This window comes from Tachysurus vachellii, chromosome 11 (assembly GCF_030014155.1).
Source record: "Tachysurus vachellii isolate PV-2020 chromosome 11, HZAU_Pvac_v1, whole genome shotgun sequence".
NCBI classification, from domain to species: domain Eukaryota; kingdom Metazoa; phylum Chordata; class Actinopteri; order Siluriformes; family Bagridae; genus Tachysurus; species Tachysurus vachellii.
This window is the reverse complement of record NC_083470.1, coordinates 2,015,001-2,033,298: the sequence shown is the minus strand read 5'-3', so window position 1 is coordinate 2,033,298 and position 18,298 is coordinate 2,015,001. Positions and strand designations below refer to the sequence as shown.

At 43.3% G+C, this 18,298-nt stretch overlaps 3 protein-coding genes across 4 annotated transcripts in view; 2 read left to right on the top strand and 1 right to left on the bottom strand.

Annotated features, from left to right (window-relative positions):
- Window positions 1-1,631: 1,631 nt before the first annotated feature.
- Window positions 1,632-7,233, top strand: zgc:77486 (uncharacterized protein LOC405808 homolog). Of its 2 annotated transcripts, none has more exons than XM_060882229.1 (5): window positions 1,632-1,855; window positions 1,952-2,051; window positions 3,191-3,315; window positions 3,507-3,614; window positions 6,577-7,233. In XM_060882229.1, the coding sequence occupies exons 1-5, from the start codon at window positions 1,696-1,698 to the stop codon at window positions 6,723-6,725; spliced, it is 642 nt and encodes a 213-aa protein (XP_060738212.1). In that variant the 5' UTR covers window positions 1,632-1,695; the 3' UTR covers window positions 6,726-7,233. The 2 variants fall into 2 exon arrangements, with proteins under 2 accessions (XP_060738212.1, XP_060738211.1); XM_060882228.1 differs by having other exon boundaries at window positions 1,640-1,855; window positions 3,191-3,291.
- A 3,554-nt stretch (window positions 7,234-10,787) lies between these two features.
- On the bottom strand, window positions 10,788-15,267 carry ptgesl (prostaglandin E synthase 2-like). Its single transcript, XM_060881887.1, has 7 exons — window positions 14,961-15,267; window positions 13,624-13,818; window positions 13,479-13,534; window positions 13,251-13,403; window positions 12,870-13,070; window positions 11,160-11,277; window positions 10,788-11,016 (listed from the first exon to the last, which is right to left on the bottom strand). The coding sequence occupies exons 1-7, from the start codon at window positions 15,225-15,227 to the stop codon at window positions 10,894-10,896; spliced, it is 1,113 nt and encodes a 370-aa protein (XP_060737870.1). The 5' UTR covers window positions 15,228-15,267; the 3' UTR covers window positions 10,788-10,893.
- A 1,001-nt stretch (window positions 15,268-16,268) lies between these two features.
- The window catches only part of abhd17ab (abhydrolase domain containing 17A, depalmitoylase b), a 10,553-nt gene continuing 8,523 nt past the window's right edge, over window positions 16,269-18,298 (top strand). Inside the window, exons 1-2 of the mRNA XM_060881623.1 lie at window positions 16,269-16,508; window positions 18,177-18,298. The exon at window positions 18,177-18,298 is cut by the window's right edge and continues 333 nt beyond it. Coding sequence (XP_060737606.1) covers window positions 18,183-18,298 — 116 coding nt within the window. The 5' untranslated portion in view covers window positions 16,269-16,508; window positions 18,177-18,182. The remainder of the gene's footprint in view (window positions 16,509-18,176) is intronic.

The following is an 18,298-nucleotide window of genomic DNA, read 5'->3' as shown; positions in this document are numbered from 1 at the left end:
TGTGTGTGTGTGTGTTAGTGTAGAGGAATGTCCAGTTGTGTGTGTGTTAGTGTAGAGAAATGTCCAGTTGTTTGTGTGTGTGTATTAGTGTAGAGAACTGTCCAGTTGTGTGTGTGTGTGTGTGTGTGTGTGTGTGTGTGTGTTAGTGTAGAGAAATGTCCAGTTGTGTGTGTGTGTGTGTGTGTGTTAGTGTAGAGGAATGTCCAGTTGTGTGTGTGTTAGTGTAGAGGAATGTCCAGTTGTGTGTGTGTTAGTGTAGAGGAATGTCCAGTTGTGTGTGTGTGTGTTAGTGTAGAGGAATGTCCAGTTGTGTGTGTGTTAGTGTAGAGAAATGTCCAGTTGTGTGTGTGTGTGTGTGTGTGTTAGTGTAGAGGAATGTCCAGTTGTGTGTGTGTGTTAGTGTAGAGAAATGTCCAGTTGTTTGTGTGTGTGTATTAGTGTAGAGAAATGTCCAGTTGTGTGTGTGTGTTAGTGTAGAGGAATGTCCAGTTGTGTGTGTGTTAGTGTATAGAAATGTCCAGTTGTGTGTGTGTGTTAGTGTAGAGGAATGTCCAGTTGTGTGTGTGTGTTAGTGTAGAGAAATGTCCAGTTGTTTGTGTGTGTGTATTAGTGTAGAGAAATGTCCAGTTGTGTGTGTGTGTTAGTGTAGAGGAATGTCCAGTTGTGTGTGTGTTAGTGTATAGAAATGTCCAGTTGTGTGTGTGTGTTAGTGTAGAGGAATGTCCAGTTGTGTGTGTGTTAGTGTAGAGAAATGTCCAGTTGTTTGTGTGTGTGTATTAGTGTAGAGAACTGTCCAGTTGTGTGTGTGTGTGTGTGTGTGTGTGTGTTAGTGTAGAGAAATGTCCAGTTGTGTGTGTGTGTGTGTGTGTGTGTTAGTGTAGAGGAATGTCCAGTTGTGTGTGTGTTAGTGTAGAGAAATGTCCAGTTGTGTGTGTGTGTTAGTGTAGAGAAATGTCCAGTTGTGTGTGTGTGTGTGTTAGTGTAGAGAAATGTCCAGTTGTGTGTGTTAGTGTAGAGAACTGTCCAGTTGTGTGTGTGTGTGTTAGTGTAGAGAAATGTCCAGTTGTGTGTGTGTTAGTGTAGAGAAATGTCCAGTTGTGTGTGTGTGTGTGTATTAGTGTAGAGAAATGTCCAGTTGTGTGTGTGTGTGTGTGTTAGTGTAGAGAAATGTCCAGTTGTGTGTGTGTGTGTGTGTGTGTGTGTGTCTGTGTGTGTGTAGAGAAATGCTGTTATGCTGTTAGTCATAGTGCTCCTGTGTGTTTAATCTGTTTTAATACTTAGATTCATTTCTCAAAGCCCTGTTACAGTTTGGATTTGTTTTAAAGATGATGATGATGATGATGATGATGATGATGATGATCCAGTATCAGTTCATTTTCTTATGGTCCATGATTTGATATAAAGTGTACAGTAATATTTAACATTTCTGACCTTAACTCTTCCATTGATTGTGAGGCAGCTGATTTGATTCTTTTTGCTGTTTTGTTTCATTTTGAATCTTTAAAAATATTTAATTTTATATTTTGGGTAACAAAAACACGACACTTCGTCTTAGTTGTAGTCGTCGTACGTGTCGTGATGCGTGTTGCGTATTTCACGCTCCAACGATCAAACCCCGTTATCTCTCAGACCTGCCCTCTCCCACCCACCCCTTCATCCCCCCCTCCCTTTATTTTTTTCCTCAGAGAGCGAGCGATGGCACAAGAGACGAATCAGACGCAGGTTCCGATGCTTTGCGCCACGGGATGCGGCTTCTACGGGAATCCCCGTACCAACGGCATGTGCTCCGTCTGCTATAAGGAGCACCTGCAGCGGCAGCAAGCGGGCGGGCGGAGCAGCCCACCGGGTGATAAAGGTGAGATGGAGATGGAGCTTTGTTTTATTTTGTGATTTTCAGCAGCTTTGCAGCAATGTTTTTTTTTCTTCTTCTTCTTCTTATATCCTTCTCTAGCTGCCACATCTCCATCTGGGTCTCCAGGAGCTCCCACTGTAACTGTGGAGACGGAACCTGACCCTGTGTCTGAAGTAGTGGCTCCTTCAGAGGAGACCAGGTAGACGACTGACTTTTATAAATAAATATGTGAAAGAAACACACACACACACACACACACACACACACACACACACACACTTTCTTTTCTTCGGTTTGGTTTCATGCCACTGTAGGGGTCGTGCATTATGATACTTGAAATACTCTTAAGATTTTGATGTTATTTATGATTAATGACCCAAAAAACTTTTTGAAAAAGACCATCACGTTATCGTAAGACCGTGTACCATTTCCCTCATGGCCACAAGCCTTTGGCTGAGGGACGTGTCCTTGTAAAACTCCAATACGATCGCAGTCATGAATAACGACGTGTCTCGGCTTCATTCGTGTTTCTAACACCACGTTTCCAAAACCGGCAGCCGAAAAGATTCTCACACAATTAGAGTTTGTAGAAGTAGCCAGGACAATAGAATGCATACGTGTTCCTAAGATCTTTTGTGTGTGTGTGTCTGTGTGTGTGTGTGTGTGTGTGTGTGTCTGTGTGTGTGTCTGTCTGTGTGTGTGTCTGTCTGTGTGTGTGTGTCTGTCTGTCTGTGTGTGTGTGTGTGTGTGTGTGTGTGTGTGTGTGTCTGTGTGTGTGTCTGTCTGTGTGTGTCTGTCTGTGTGTGTGTCTGTCTGTGTGTGTGTGTCTGTCTGTGTGTGTCTGTCTGTGTGTGTCTGTCTGTGTGTGTGTCTGTCTGTGTGTGTGTCTGTCTGTGTGTGTGTCTGTCTGTGTGTGTGTCTGTCTGTGTGTGTCTGTCTGTGTGTGTCTGTCTGTCTGTGTGTGTGTGTCTGTCTGTGTGTGTGTGTGTGTGTCTGTCTGTGTGTGTGTGTCTGTCTGTGTCTGTCTGTCTGTCTGTGTGTGTGTGTGTGTGTGTGTGTCTGTCTGTGTGTGTGTGTGTCTGTCTGTGTGTGTGTGTCTGTCTGTGTGTGTGTGTGTGTGTGTCTGTCTGTGTGTGTGTGTGTCTGTCTGTGTGTGTGTCTGTCTGTGTGTGTGTGTGTGTCTGTCTGTGTGTGTGTGTGTCTGTCTGTGTGTGTGTGTCTGTCTGTGTGTGTGTGTCTGTCTGTGTGTGTGTGTCTGTCTGTGTGTGTGTGTGTCTGTCTGTGTGTGTGTGTGTCTGTGTGTGTGTGTGTCTCTCTGTGTGTGTGTGTTTACAACAGCTCGTCCAGTCCGGTCACTCAACAGATGACCGCCATGAGCATCTCCCAGGACTCTGCAGCCACAGACTCAGACCGAGCCGACGCCGATGGGGAAGAGGAAGATGGAGCGTCGTCCAAAAGCACAGGTGTCTGTCTGTCTGTCTGTCTGTCTGTCTGTCTGTCAATTCCTTCTGCAGACTTTGTGTCTCCCAACCTCCATGTTTCACTTCTTTGGGTTTAAATAAAGATTATTTTTTAAGGCTGTCTCAGACAGCGACGGATGACATAGTGACACGATTCCCCTTTATTTTATTTAGTTGTTTGTTTTTAATCTCAGGTCCAGCTGCAGAAGCAGCACAGACCTCCTCAGATGGAGATCAGACACCTGACAAGAGCAAGAAGAAGAACCGATGCTTCAGCTGCAGGAAAAAAGTTGGACTTACAGGTAAGTTATAAGTTAAGGTGTGGGTCTGTCTGTGGGTGGGTCTGTCTGTGTGGGCGGGTCTGTGGGTGTGGGGGTGTCTGTGGATGTATGTTATCAGTGAGCTCAGTGTTTGTTCTAATCCGTTTACAGCACACTGACTTTACAGTCATCTAAACTCTGGCTGTTATTTAACTATGTAACAGAAGGAAGGAGTCTCCAGTGTCAGTTGTGTCAGTAACACTGCTGTTATTCTCCAGTGTCAGTTGTGTCAGTAACACTGCTGTTATTCTCCAGTGTCAGTGCTGTCAGTAACACTGCTGTTATTCTCCAGTGTCAGTGCTGTCAGTAACACTGCTGTTATTCTCCAGTGTCAGTGCTGTCAGTAACACTGCTGTTATTCTCCAGTGTCAGTGCTGTCAGTAACACTGCTGTTATTCTCCAGTGTCAATGCTGTCAGTAACACTGCTGTTATTCTCCAGTGTCAGTGCTGTCAGCAACACTGCTGTTATTCTCCAGTGTCAGTGCTGTCAGTAACACTGCTGTTATTCTCCAGTGTCAATGCTGTCAGTAACACTGCTGTTATTCTCCAGTGTCAGTGCTGTCAGTAACACTGCTGTTATTCTCCAGTGTCAGTGCTGTCAGTAACACTGCTGTTATTCTCCAGTGTCAGTGCTGTCAGCAACACTGCTGTTATTCTCCAGTGTCAGTGCTGTCAGTAACACTGCTGTTATTCTCCAGTGTCAGTGCTGTCAGTAACACTGCTGTTATTCTCCAGTGTCAGTGCTGTCAGTAACACTGCTGTTATTCTCCAGTGTCAATGCTGTCAGTAACACTGCTGTTATTCTCCAGTGTCAGTGCTGTCAGCAACACTGCTGTTATTCTCCAGTGTCAGTGCTGTCAGTAACACTGCTGTTATTCTCCAGTGTCAATGCTGTCAGTAACACTGCTGTTATTCTCCAGTGTCAGTGCTGTCAGTAACACTGCTGTTATTCTCCAGTGTCAGTGCTGTCAGTAACACTGCTGTTATTCTCCAGTGTCAGTGCTGTCAGCAACACTGCTGTTATTCTCCAGTGTCAGTGCTGTCAGTAACACTGCTGTTATTCTCCAGTGTCAGTGCTGTCAGTAACACTGCTGTCAGCAACACTGCTGTTATTCTCCAGTGTCAGTGCTGTCAGTAACACTGCTGATATTCTCCAGTGTCAGTGCTGTCAGTAACACTGCTGTTATTCTCCAGTGTCAGTGCTGTCAGCAACACTGCTGTTATTCTCCAGTGTCAGTGCTGTCAGTAACACTGCTGTTATTCTCCAGTGTCAGTGCTGTCAGTAACACTGCTGTTATTCTCCAGTGTCAGTGCTGTCAGCAACACTGCTGTTATTCTCCAGTGTCAGTGCTGTCAGTAACACTGCTGTTATTCTCCAGTGTCAGTGCTGTCAGTAACACTGCTGTTATTCTCCAGTGTCAGTGCTGTCAGTAACACTGCTGTTATTCTCCAGTGTCAGTGCTGTCAGTAACACTGCTGTCAGCAACACTGCTGTTATTCTCCAGTGTCAGTGCTGTCAGCAACACTGCTGTTATTCCCCAGTGTCAGTGCTGTCAGTAACACTGCTGTTATTCTCCAGTGTCAGTGCTGTCAGTAACACTGCTGTTATTCTCCAGTGTCAGTGCTGTCAGCAACACTGCTGTTATTCTCCAGTGTCAGTGCTGTCAGTAACACTGCTGTTATTCTCCAGTGTCAGTGCTGTCAGTAACACTGCTGTCAGCAACACTGCTGTTATTCTCCAGTGTCAGTGCTGTCAGTAACACTGCTGATATTCTCCAGTGTCAGTGCTGTCAGTAACACTGCTGTTATTCTCCAGTGTCAGTGCTGTCAGCAACACTGCTGTTATTCTCCAGTGTCAGTGCTGTCAGTAACACTGCTGTTATTCTCCAGTGTCAGTGCTCTCAGTAACACTGCTGTTATTCTCCAGTGTCAGTGCTGTCAGCAACACTGCTGTTATTCTCCAGTGTCAGTGCTGTCAGTAACACTGCTGTTATTCTCCAGTGTCAGTGCTGTCAGTAACACTGCTGTTATTCTCCAGTGTCAGTGCTGTCAGTAACACTGCTGTTATTCTCCAGTGTCAGTGCTGTCAGTAACACTGCTGTCAGCAACACTGCTGTTATTCTCCAGTGTCAGTGCTGTCAGCAACACTGCTGTTATTCCCCAGTGTCAGTGCTGTCAGTAACACTGCTGTTATTCTCCAGTGTCAGTGCTGTCAGTAACACTGCTGTTATTCTCCAGTGTCAGTGCTGTCAGCAACACTGCTGTTATTCTCCAGTGTCAGTGCTGTCAGTAACACTGCTGTTATTCTCCAGTGTCAGTGCTGTCAGTAACAAGATATTTGTAACAAGCTGCTTTTTTTTGTCTTATTAACTTCAAGAGAGAAAAGAGAGGCTGGTGAGCAGCTCTAATGTAAGTGAGATCAGGAACTAACCTGTTTACTGGACGTTCCACAACATTAACTGTACCTATAAATGGTTAAGTGTATGAAGTGGCTTTAATAAATAAAAACAACTGTTGGTAAATCACACTGCCATTAACTCAATGTTTCTCTCTCTTTCCCCCTCCCCCTTCCCCTCCCTCTCTCTCTCTCCTCCCGCTTCCCCCTCCTTCTCCCGCTTTCTCACTCTTTCCCGCTCTCTCTCCTGCTTCCCCTCCTTCTCCCACTCTCTCCCATTTTCTCACTCTTTCCCGCTCTCTCTCTTGCTCTCGCACTCTCTCACTCTCTCTCCCGCTCCTCCCTCCTTCTCCCGCTTTCTCACTCTCTCTCCCGCTTTCTCACTCTCTTTCCTGCTCTCTCTCTCGCGTTCTCTCACTCTCTCTCCCGCTCTCTCTCCCACTCTCCCCTCCTTCTCCCACTCTCTCTCCCACTTTCTCACTCTTTCCCGCGCTCTCTCTCTCTCTCTCACTCTCTCTCTCTCTCTCTCTCTCTCTCACTCTCTTTAGGTTTTGACTGTCGCTGCGGTAACCTGTTCTGCGCCGTCCACCGCTACTCTGACAAACACGACTGTCCGTACGACTACAGAGGAGCAGCGGCCGCTCAGATCCGCAAAGAGAACCCCATTGTGGTGGCAGAGAAGATCCAGAAGTTATGAGGACCGAGGGGAAAAAAAACAACGGACACTTGTTTGACCTGCAGGTTTCATCAGAACAACGACGGCACCGATTTCCGATCTAGCTTCTTTTCTCCATCGTAGGACTAAGCGCTGCACACTGCATCTCCACTGACCCTCTCTTAGTGATGTAACTGTGTGTGTGCGTGCGCGCGCGTGTGTGTGTGTGTGTGGGGGGTCGAAAGTCAAGGGGGGTGATTCGGTCTGGTGGGCGCTTTGTTTTTGTTTTTGTTTTAAAGGGAGGACATTTACATTTTCTTTTCTCAGGCCGTGCTAGTTTAGAGAGGGAGGTTTATGGGGCAAAGACTTTCAGCATTTTAGTCCTTTTATGATTTTTTTTTTTTTTTTTTTTGTCATTGATTTATCAGTTTATCAGAATTTCTCTTTCAACTTGAAGTTTATTTCTCTCATTTTTCCCCCTTTCCTGTTTTGCTGAGCGTATGAAAGCGTTCTCAGAGGATCTATATTAATATATTGTAGTTAGATCGAAGTGTGATTGCATCCTATTTATTATTATTATTATTATTATTATTATTGTTATTATTATTATTATTATTATTATTATTAATTTAGGTTGTTTTTTTTTAAATATTTTTATCTGCTGGAGTTGTGCTGGAAGCATGTATTCGGAGGAAGCATTTCCTTGTCCTTTATATAAACTTCCGACTACATGAAGCTGTCGAGCCACAGACAGGAGACTCTCCACCAAACTCGAAGCACAACGCCGTGGCGACGACCCGAGCACAAACGTCGGAGGACGGTCGGACGGTAAATCGGGTTCTCGGACGCCGTCGCTAACGCCGAACAAATTCGATTTCTCTCGTCGACCACAAATATTCCTGACCACCAGCAGACCAGCGAATTGCGGACGCATCGTAAACGTGAACACGCCGTGCTTTGCTGATGTCACACAGGAAGTCATCGCCGTTTCCAGGATGAGACTTGGCTCCTGTATGGCGATGAGGACCGAAGCTTTACATCGCTGTCACGATGCGACACACGCGCCAAACTGCAGCTTTGTGCTAATTAATAGCTGTGGTTTATACGATACGTCACACCGCGCAATACTGTTCTTATTTTCCGAACATCATGATGTGACATCGTAAAACCACAACCGTATATTTTTTTTTGTTGTTGTTGTTAAACATGTTTATATACCACATGGCTACTTTATCCATATAGTTATAATCCAGCGTAGAAGATGATGAGGGTAGACGAGGATGAGAGAATGTGTCATAAACTTTGTGTATGTTCTCATATATGTATGTATCCAGTGCTTATCTGCTCCTCGTATCCCAGCAGAGATATGAAGGATGAGTGTGTGTGTGTGTGTGTTGGATAGGGGGTGGGCGGTGGGGTGGGTGGTGTCTTTGTTTTCTAGTCAAAAGGGCTGAAGTCGGTGGGCGTGGTCGAGTGGGCGTGGGAGGGGTTCGGGGCCGTGACGCAGGGTTTCTACAGTATTCGTCTTTAAGCATCATTGTATAGTTTTGATGGCCGCTCGTCTTTTTTTTTTTTTTTTAAATTTATTTAAACTTAACAATGGTACAGAAGATTTCAAACAAATAAAAAACTCAATATGCTTTTCACAAACGTCGACACGGCTGTCAATCACACAAGGGGGCGGGGCTTCAAACAGCAAGAACCGCGTGATTTGTGTGTCCGTGTAAAGGTGGGGCAGGTCTCATCGCTGACTGTTTACACACTCGCATGTTTATTAGAGAACTTTTATTTTTAGTTCAGAAGACGCTTAATACTGCGACTCGTCCCCATAGTTACCCGTTAACCTTTAAACAGATTTAACTCCTATAGCTAGTGTGAAGGTTTAAGCTTGACTCAGTCTTCAGACTTAACGCTTATTTTGAAGTATAATGCAAGGCCTGTTGCATAAGTATTCACCCCCCTCTCGAAGATTATGTCATGAATCTACATGTAATAGGCCACAAACAAAACATCAAGGTGGTGTGTTGGAGTGTTACAGAAGCTCTAAAGAGTCACCTGTACAATATCTCAGGATCTAAGAACGTCCTGAGAAGCAACCAAAGGCACCACCCTGCCTAACATGGAGCCGTGTCCCAAGGCTGAAAGATTCACTGTGTCTTTCTTCCATCATGTCCAACTTTCTGATTATCCATCACACAGCTTTCCTCATGTCTCTACAGTTCCCTTCCGTCTCTCTTTCTTTCCTGCTCAGACTTGTTTTGGTAGCTCCTTCCTGGTTAGGTCTTCATGGTGCTGTGTGTTTAGGTGTGTGGGATCAGATACTTTCACTACACACAGCTTGACTACTGTAATTTAAGGGACTTCGATGCTTCCGGACGTCTCCTTTAGTTATTTATAATAAATAAAAGAGGGGGGTGAATACTTATGCACGGTACATAACCCATTGTGAGTTGTGTTTAGGTGGGATTAGTACTGACGTGATCAAACACAAGGTTCACAGCCGGTCTTATAAATCTGAAGCGACACGAAGCTCAATAAGCATCTCAGTGTCACTTAACGAGCTCCTTCGCATGTTGCAGCCTCTGACCAGCAGGACGTTGCGAGTTTCTCAGTGACGATTATTACACACAGATTATTATGTTTCACACAGATTAGTTTTAATTAAAAAGGAAAGTATGGAAACGATTAAACCGCAGCAAACCTCAGAAAGCAGTAACGAGAGCAGATCGAGTTGGTTTGTATGTTTAAATCATGATAAAACTCCAGCTGCAGTTTTTGCCTTCATTGTTTATTAAAATCATCAGTCAGGTTTTTTTTTTCTTCTGTGACACGCAGACCTCAGACACACCACCCAGTTTTATTTCTTTTTTTATTTTCATTTTAGGGATTTGTTGTGTGTGTTTTTTTTTTTTTTTTTTTGATGTGTAAGAGTACAAACAATAAAATCAAAGTTTATTTTAAAACGACTTGCAGCGTAGAGTCGGTTTTGTTCTCAGGGATTTTTCACTTTTTACATTTACAGCATGTGACAGACGCCCTTATCCAGAGCGACGTACATAAGTGCTTAAATCTCTAACATTGAATACATTAATGCTGGATCACTAAGTTACATACTTAAGATACCATGAGTTTAAAACATTTGTTCAAAGTTACAATGAAAAAGTGTCAAAGGTGTGTTTTTTTTTTTTGTTTGTTTTTTTTTAAATGCAAAAGATAAGGAAAGAAGTGCTAGTTGAAGTGTTTCCTGAATAAGTAGGTCTTCAACCGCCGCTTGAAAATATCCAGTGACTCAGCTGTCCGGACCTCTAGGGGACGTTCGTTCCACCACCTTGGTGCCAGAACAGAGAAGAGTCTTGTAGTAAACTTACCTCTTACCCTGAGAGATGGTGGAACCAGTCGAGCAGTGCTGTAGATCTGAGGGTGCGGGGTGCAGTGCGAGGAGTGATGAGGGCTTTGAGGTAAGAGGGAGCTGGTCTGTTTTTGGCTTTGTAGGCCAGCATCAGTGTTTTGAATCTAATGCGTGCAGCTACCGGAAGCCAGTGGAGGGATATGGAGAACTTTGGCAGGTTGAAAACAAGCCGTGCAGCTGCATTTTGGATCATTTGCAGAGGACATTTAATTCCATTAAAATGTTTTTCTGTCCACGTCCGAGCAACACGTCGGGACGGTCGTCAAAGCGTTTATTTATTTAACTATTAACGACAAATTCTGACATTAAACTCTCGTATGAAGCTTTTCGAAATGTAAAATTGGAAAAACGATTTTATCGTTTAAAAGCACAATATATACGTGGGGGCGGGGGTGGGGTGTGGGGGAGCAGAATATTCCTTACAATGTACACAGATGCATAACAGTTAATTATTTTATTTATTGTACATTATTATAATGAACCTTTTATTTCTACTTTTAAACAGTCGCCGATTCTTTCGGCTTTCTTTTCTTTAATAGAACCGAATTGTTGATCTTTAGGCTTTTAATTCAGTAAAACAGACCCGAACTTTTGCGCACACCGAAAAGGAAGCAGTGAAATTTGATGTTTGTGTGTGTTTCGCGTTTGAAATTGATCGATGGGGTGCCATTACTTTACACGTCAGATTAGGAGAGTTCAGGAGGCATTTATATTCTTTATTTATAGTTACATGAGCGAGAGAAATATATTATCAGAATCAGTGCATGCACCTCTGTGTGTGTGTGTGTATGTGTGTGTGTGTCACTGGTGATGATGGCGCAGGGCGTTCTGCATGCGTCCGTACCACTTCTTCACTTTCGTGTTCTCCATCATGTCGTCGAAAGCCTGAAGACCCTCCATGACCCTCAGAACACCAAACACCGCCTTCACACAGAGAGACGGAGGAGACGTAAAGAACACGTACGAAGGAAGAAACTAGAGTTCAAATAGAACTCCGTCTACAGCTCATCGTTCACATTCACACAAACAGGAAGTGTGCGGTTCTGTCTTTCATTTATTTCTTTTACCAGGTCGGCGAGGTTGGGTTTTTCTCCTCCCATGAATTTCTTGTTTTTCCCGATGGCTGCCACCCAGTCGTTCACCGCCTTGTACAGGTCCTGCCTCACGTCATCCTGCAGATTGTGTCTTAGGGCACGAGGGGCACGAGGGGGGAAAAAAAAATAATCATATCGAAATCGCAGCTTAGGGTTGGGCGATACGGCTGAAAACTGTATCACGATATCAGTGTTTCGTATCGGTCGATATCGATAATTATTGATATATTTTATGACCCATTTAAAATAAGGACCAGGAGAAAAATATATTACATATAAACATTTTTATTTTAAACTTAACCTTCCTCTGATCGTAATCCCCTCAGTTATTAAGACAGAAATGTCAACAAGCAGGAAAACTCACATAATTATAATGGAAACATAAGTCTAAAGTCACAATGAACACTTAAAGGTGCCCTTCAACACAAAACCGTTTTTACTTGTATTTTTTGATATGTGTTCGGTCCATATGTGTTTGTGTTGTGTCGTGAATGTGAAAACGAACTATTACCTCCCCGGTCAGTTCTAGACACTTAAAAGAAATAAGTGGAGAAATCAGGTCAGTTAGAAAAGCTGGTCACTCTGACGTCAGAGTGACTGAGCTCATTACTATTCATGAGCTCTCCCACTTGAGACCGCGCCCCCAGAATTCGTGTAGCTCAGTGAGTTTCCTATACAGCAAGGACGGCTGAACGTCAACGGGCTCGTGAAGAAGCCGTTCTGCCGCAATTCAAGGTGATTGTAAACAAATGTCCTCTAGCCTAGGCTACTTATTGCGCCGGGTGAATGAATAGTCACGCTCTCATATCCTAGCGGTTAGCCAATCGGAGCCAAGCAGCATAGCTCATTTGAATATTCATGAGAACTGGCGCAAATCGAGCTGAGTCTTCCTGCAGGCTTTCTATACCACACTAGAATGGATTGAAACAAGGGAACCAAGGCATTATTTCCACAAAACAATGTTATAGAGTCCATGGTGAACTTCAGACGTGTGACAGGGCACCTTTAACAATGATCTCAACATTTAAGGTGCAAAATGAAAGAAAATGTAAGAAATGCTTAATAAAGTGTAATAAAATAGCAGGGATGACGGTCTTGCATAATGTGCAGACGACGTTGGCGTGACTACGGTCAGACTTATAATATCCAAAAAAACTGCCGTACTGGCGATCTGACGTTTCCTCGCTCGCTGCGGCTCATTTTCTGCTCATCGGTCGCCGGTTACTGAAGAGGAATCCAGCACCAGCACGAGACAACGATTTGGCGCAACCAAACGTGATACTGTTACATGATTGGCTGTTAACGTGTCACTCCCTACGTTGCTAGGTTACAAGAGAGCGAGTGCCTTTGCTAATGCAACCAAACTTGCTTCGCGACCTCTGTTTTCTTCCGAAGAGGAACAAAAATTATCGAAGCTTTTATCGAACACTTTTTTTTAATGATATCGATCACGTGTCTATCGCGATACATATCGTTATCGTTTTATCGCCCGGCCCTAGATCAGATTGTAATTTTTATTCTTAACGCTCGCTGCGTATAACACAGGACAGAGAGACGTCTTTGAAACAGTGTGTGTGTGTGTGTTGTGTATCGTGTCGTTTACAGTGATTACAGATCACACGGCAGATTAACCGAAACCTCTCGGTGTATGAAGCAGGATGGAATTACGCTGCGTTCACTGACCTGCTCTTGAGCCGTTTGGAGATGAGCCACATGGCCGCTGCTCCTACGTACTTGGCAAAGAAGCCTTCGAAGGTTCCGAACTTTCCTTCGCGGACGATGTAGTCGAAGGAAGCCAGAGCCTCGGCCGGGGTCCGGTACACATTAGGGGAGATGAGGTGCACGAGCCAGTCGTCTGCCCACTGACGCCATTTTATTTCCTCTCTGAAAACACACACACACACACACACACACACACACACACACACACACACACTGTTCAAAACAATCCACCAGCAGTCTGGATTGTGATTGGATGAATGTAGCTGGATTTTCATGATCTTTAAGCCATCATGCTATGTAACACATTGTGTGTGTGTGTGTGTGTGTGTGTGTCTGTCTCACTGCCTGGACGTTTTCTCTGGATAGAACTGCCTGTGTCTGGTTTCGTCCACCATCACCCAGTACTTGTTCCCGAACTCGGTCACGTCTTTGCCGCTGTGGTTCTTTGCCTTCATTTCAGGATAACAGCTCAGGATCTCAGGAACGCTCTTCTCCCTGCGGATCGAGCCGAGCATTAATCACACGCCGGGTCACACGCTCAGGACCATGTGGAGTCTGAACATCACTCACCTGCTGATCAGGTACGTCATCAGTGCGCTAATGATCACGGACGAGTCGTTCAGCTGCTGCTCAGGAGAGAAGCGGAGCAGAAAGACGGAGTTTAACCGCAGAGCGACGACTCGGAACGCGTGTAGAAACGTCACGCTGCACTTACCACGCTTTCGTTCACCATCAGGATGGGAACTTTCCTGTAGGTAGACCACTTGATCTCCTGCCGCATGACGGGGTTAACCTCCACCACTTGGTACGGGAGGCCATGGTAGTCCAGGAAGGCTCGCACTTTACTGCAGAACGGACAGGTTTTATACTGATACAGCGTCAGCTTCAGATCCCGTCCCTCATCAGCTGCCTAGAAAATAAAGCGTTTCAATTCGATACAAATCAACATGATTATGCAAATCAGGTACAACTCAAACCCGTCAACGATTGGCTGAAACCATTCCTCGGACCAATCCCGTGCTTCGTGTGGTCTGATGTTTCTACAGTTTCCCCCTCACAACCTTCTAACCCTAGCGTTCATCTCATCCTGTCTTCTCTCTGATGTCCGGTCGGAGCTGCTTTTGTCTTTTGTGTAATCTCCTTTATTTTGGAGATTTTATTCGTTTGTTTATAAAAATTCCTCGCAGTTTATCTGCATCACGTCACATAAGATGATGAAGAAGCAGTGTGTGTGTGTGTGTGTGTTTTACTACGGATCATGTGACCTCTACTGTCTTCTACTAGACCACGTCCACGTCTAGACACCAACGCTCGCTGTCCCACATGTCGCCAGAAGGAAAGTAAAGTAATGAAAGTAATGTCACCTTTTAAAAAGGAAAGTAACACAAGGAGGTGCATCAAGTCCACCTCCACCTCCATATCTACATCCACCTGCACCTCCACCTCCATATCTACATCCACCTGCATATCTACATCCACATCCACCTGCATATCCACCTGCACCTCCACATCCATATCTACATCCACCTGCATATCTACATCCACATCCACCTCCACCTCCATATCCACCTGCACCTCCACATCCATATCTACATCCACATCCACCTGCATATCTACATCCACATACACCTGCACCTCCACATCCACCTCCATATCCACCTGCACCTCCACATCCATATCTACATCCACCTGCACATCTACATCCACCTCCATATCTACATCCACCTCCATATCTACATCCACCTCCATATCTACATCCACCTCCATATCTACATCCACTTCCATATCTACATCCACCTGCACCTCCACATCTACATCCACATCCACCTGCACCTCCACCTGCACCTCCACATCCATATCTACATCCACATCCACCTGCACCTCCACATCCATATCTACATCCACATCCACCTCCATATCCACCTGCACCTCCATATCTACATCCACCTGCACCTCCACCTCCATATCTACATCCACTTCCACCTGCACCTCCACATCCTACTTTTGTCTGATAAGGACTAATATTGTTATGGTGACATCAGCGTGACTGACCTCGTGCTGCTGCGCGTGCTGCTTCTGCACCGTGTGTTTAACGCTGTGGTACAAACCGAGTCCACCTCCGAGCAGGAACACACACCTGAGCGCCGCTCCGCCGTTTCCGGTCCGTCTCAGAGCGCGTGCAGGTCCCTGCGCACTGCCGCCGTGAGCTCGCGCACAGAGCCGCGTGGACAGCGGCACCGGATTCCAGCCTGAGAAACTCGTGCTGTGTGAAAACAGCCTGCCGACCTTCCCCAAGCTCCTCGCGCACAACGCCGCCATCTTGTCCTGACGTCACAACCCCAGGACACGTGGAAATGAAACCACACACACGGTCTATTCGGATTTTAGACATCACACGCCTTTCTAATCATGTCTGATAAAGACTAATATTAATAGATATAATATAATACAACTTTTCAATGTTAATACCTTTGTATAGTTTTTGCATAAACAAAAGTGTTTAAGTTGCATTTTGCATCTTATTATTGCATCTTATTCTTTCAAATCAATTCTCTCATCTATTGATCTGAAACAACAGCAATAAATAGTGTTTAAATAGGGTTTTAAATCAATTTATAAACTCTAACATTTATTACAGTTGTTGACACTGTTGATTACATGTATATGACATAATGATAATAATAATAATAACAACAACAATAATAATAATAACAATAACTATAACAATAACTACTACAACAATAACAATAATTATAATAATAATAATAAGAATTATAACAATAACTAATACAACAACAACAACAATAGTAATAATAATAATTCTAATAATAATAATAAGAAGAATTATAATAACAACAACAATAACAATTAAAACAACAACAACAACAATAATAATAATAACAATAAGAATAATAATTGTTATTATTATAGATCCTCAAACCAAATGAGCACAAGACCAAGACAACATAAACACCTGTGTGTGTAAAATAAACCGTGTCACTTCAGCAGCACATCTTCACAATATTCTCAAAATACTGCCATTTTTAGTCATAAACATTACATATAAAAGCTTTTATTTTATTATCTCTATTACGTTATCAGTGTATTCAGAGTTTAAAATCCATCTAAAATTAAATATTTCAACGTTTTTTTCTATGTATCACGAATTTAATAATAAATAATATATCCTCTTTATTTTTTGACCTTTATTTATTTCGGTAACATCGAACATTATGACTTTATTCTTCGTTCTTCAGTTTTTAATTCTGTTTATTCACTTAAACAAACAAACAAACAAACAAACAAAATGGCAGACGCTCCGCCGCCTTCGCGCCTACGTCACTTCCGGATGCGGCTCTCCGGTGTAGTAGGTAGTAAGTAGGAGGAGGGAAGTGTAAGCGGCTTCGTTAGCATCGTTAGCATCGTTAGCATCGAGACTAATCAATGACAGCTCGGTGTCGCTTTCGCTCATCACCCGCCATCACACACACCGTGTCATCTGCTGCTCTGTCATCACTTCTATAAGCTGTGGTCGGAGGAAGAAGACGAAATGTCCAACATTTTATTCCTTATGATCTGAGGAGTCGGCGGTGTTTCCAGGTTAGCATTAGCTTTAGCATTAGCATTAGCTTTTCTGGCTGCTAGCTTAGCTGATTAGCCCTGAGGTGTGAAACATTCTGTTAGAGGAAATGCTCCTAAAAAAATAAAACAACACCTGGTTTGTTATTGAAGACGTTAAATGATTTATTTTACACGACGGATTAATAATGTTAGCTTAACTCTTGCTACACTGACTAGCTTCAGCTATATTTTACATTCATTTATTCTATGATAATAATAATAATAATGTAAAATCATCTAAACTAATATAATTAATAACACTTAGTTTAAATGATCTTACATTTTATTACATGTCTTTTATTTATTTAGAAACAATTGTATTATCTAAATGACAATTTTTTTTTTATAAATTTATATAATCTTATGTTTATTTAAGCATCTATACTAATCTATATTTTCAATATTTAACATTTTTTAATTATTATTGCCTCATTTATGTGCTTTCTCAGCCATTTATCTATTTATTATGGGTCACGTGTCGAGAATTCTTTATTAAATCCTCTTTAAAATATTCGTCCATTTTCCAACATCCTTAAACGTATATTAAAAAAAACTGTAGGATTTGTTTTTTTTCTTTTTCTGTTCATACTGTGTTACACGTCATGGTTTCTATAGTAAAATAGATGTGTGTTTAATGGTGGATCTGGTGAGGAGACGTTCATTTAACGCTTACAGAAGGAGTCTCCAGTGTCAGAGGTAAAGATTTCTGTATCTTTACCTAAATCTTATAAGCTGCTCGGTGAAGATGTGTTATAATAGTCTCGTCATTTTCCTGACCTTTCACGTATTTAACATGGATGTATGTTTTGCCCAGTGGCCTGGTTAGATCTCTCTTCTTTACATGTCCATAGGGTTGTGTTTCATTTTCACGCTAATTATTCATGACTTGCTGGTAAAGATCCTCTCCTGCTCAGCGAAAATCACGCGGCGTGAGGATTAACCCGGTGGATTTTTTTGACTCCGTTGGGAAGAATGGATCGTCTCCTCAGGGGAAATGATTAGTATTAATAAATCTGATTGTGTTCTTTGAGTAGACGATTATTAGTTATAATTGAGTGTAATTACAGCTCAGTTAAAGTTGAGAAGTGATTAAATAATTAATGTGGAGTGTGCTGAGGGTTTTCCCGACTTTGTGCTGATAGCCTAGGCTTCATTTTATTATTATTATTATTATTATTATTATTTAGTAATTCAACAGTTGTGATGTGATGGTCTTTTGGTTTGATGGGTGTTTATACAGGTCAGTGTAATCCAGGTTAAATCTGAGTGGACTCTTAGTGCCAAGGCACAGCATCGGGTCTTGTGCCCAATCCCTTTCCAAAAGCAGCAGCGCTTCATCTATAGAGCAACAATGGCTTCTGTAGGAGGATTTACAGTGATACTGTTGAATCATCTCTCTGTTACATCATCCATCTCTCTCTCTCTCTCTATTTATATCTCTGTCTCTATCTCTCTATTTATTTCACTCTGTCTTTTACATCACTCTCATTCTTTCTCTCACTGTCTCTCATCCTTCTGTGTGACTCTCCCTGTGTATGTCTCTTTCTCTCCCCCCTCTGTCTGTCTATCTGTCTGTCTCTCTCTCTCTCTCTCTCTCTCTCTCTCTCTCTCTCTCTCTCTCTCTCTCTCTCTCTCTCCCCCCTACAGTTGACGATGAATGGCCTGTCTGTCAGTGAGCTGTGTTGCCTGTTCTGCTGTCCTCCATGCCCGAGCCGTATAGCCGCTAAGTTGGCCTTCCTGCCCCCTGAACCCACCTACACGCTCCTGCC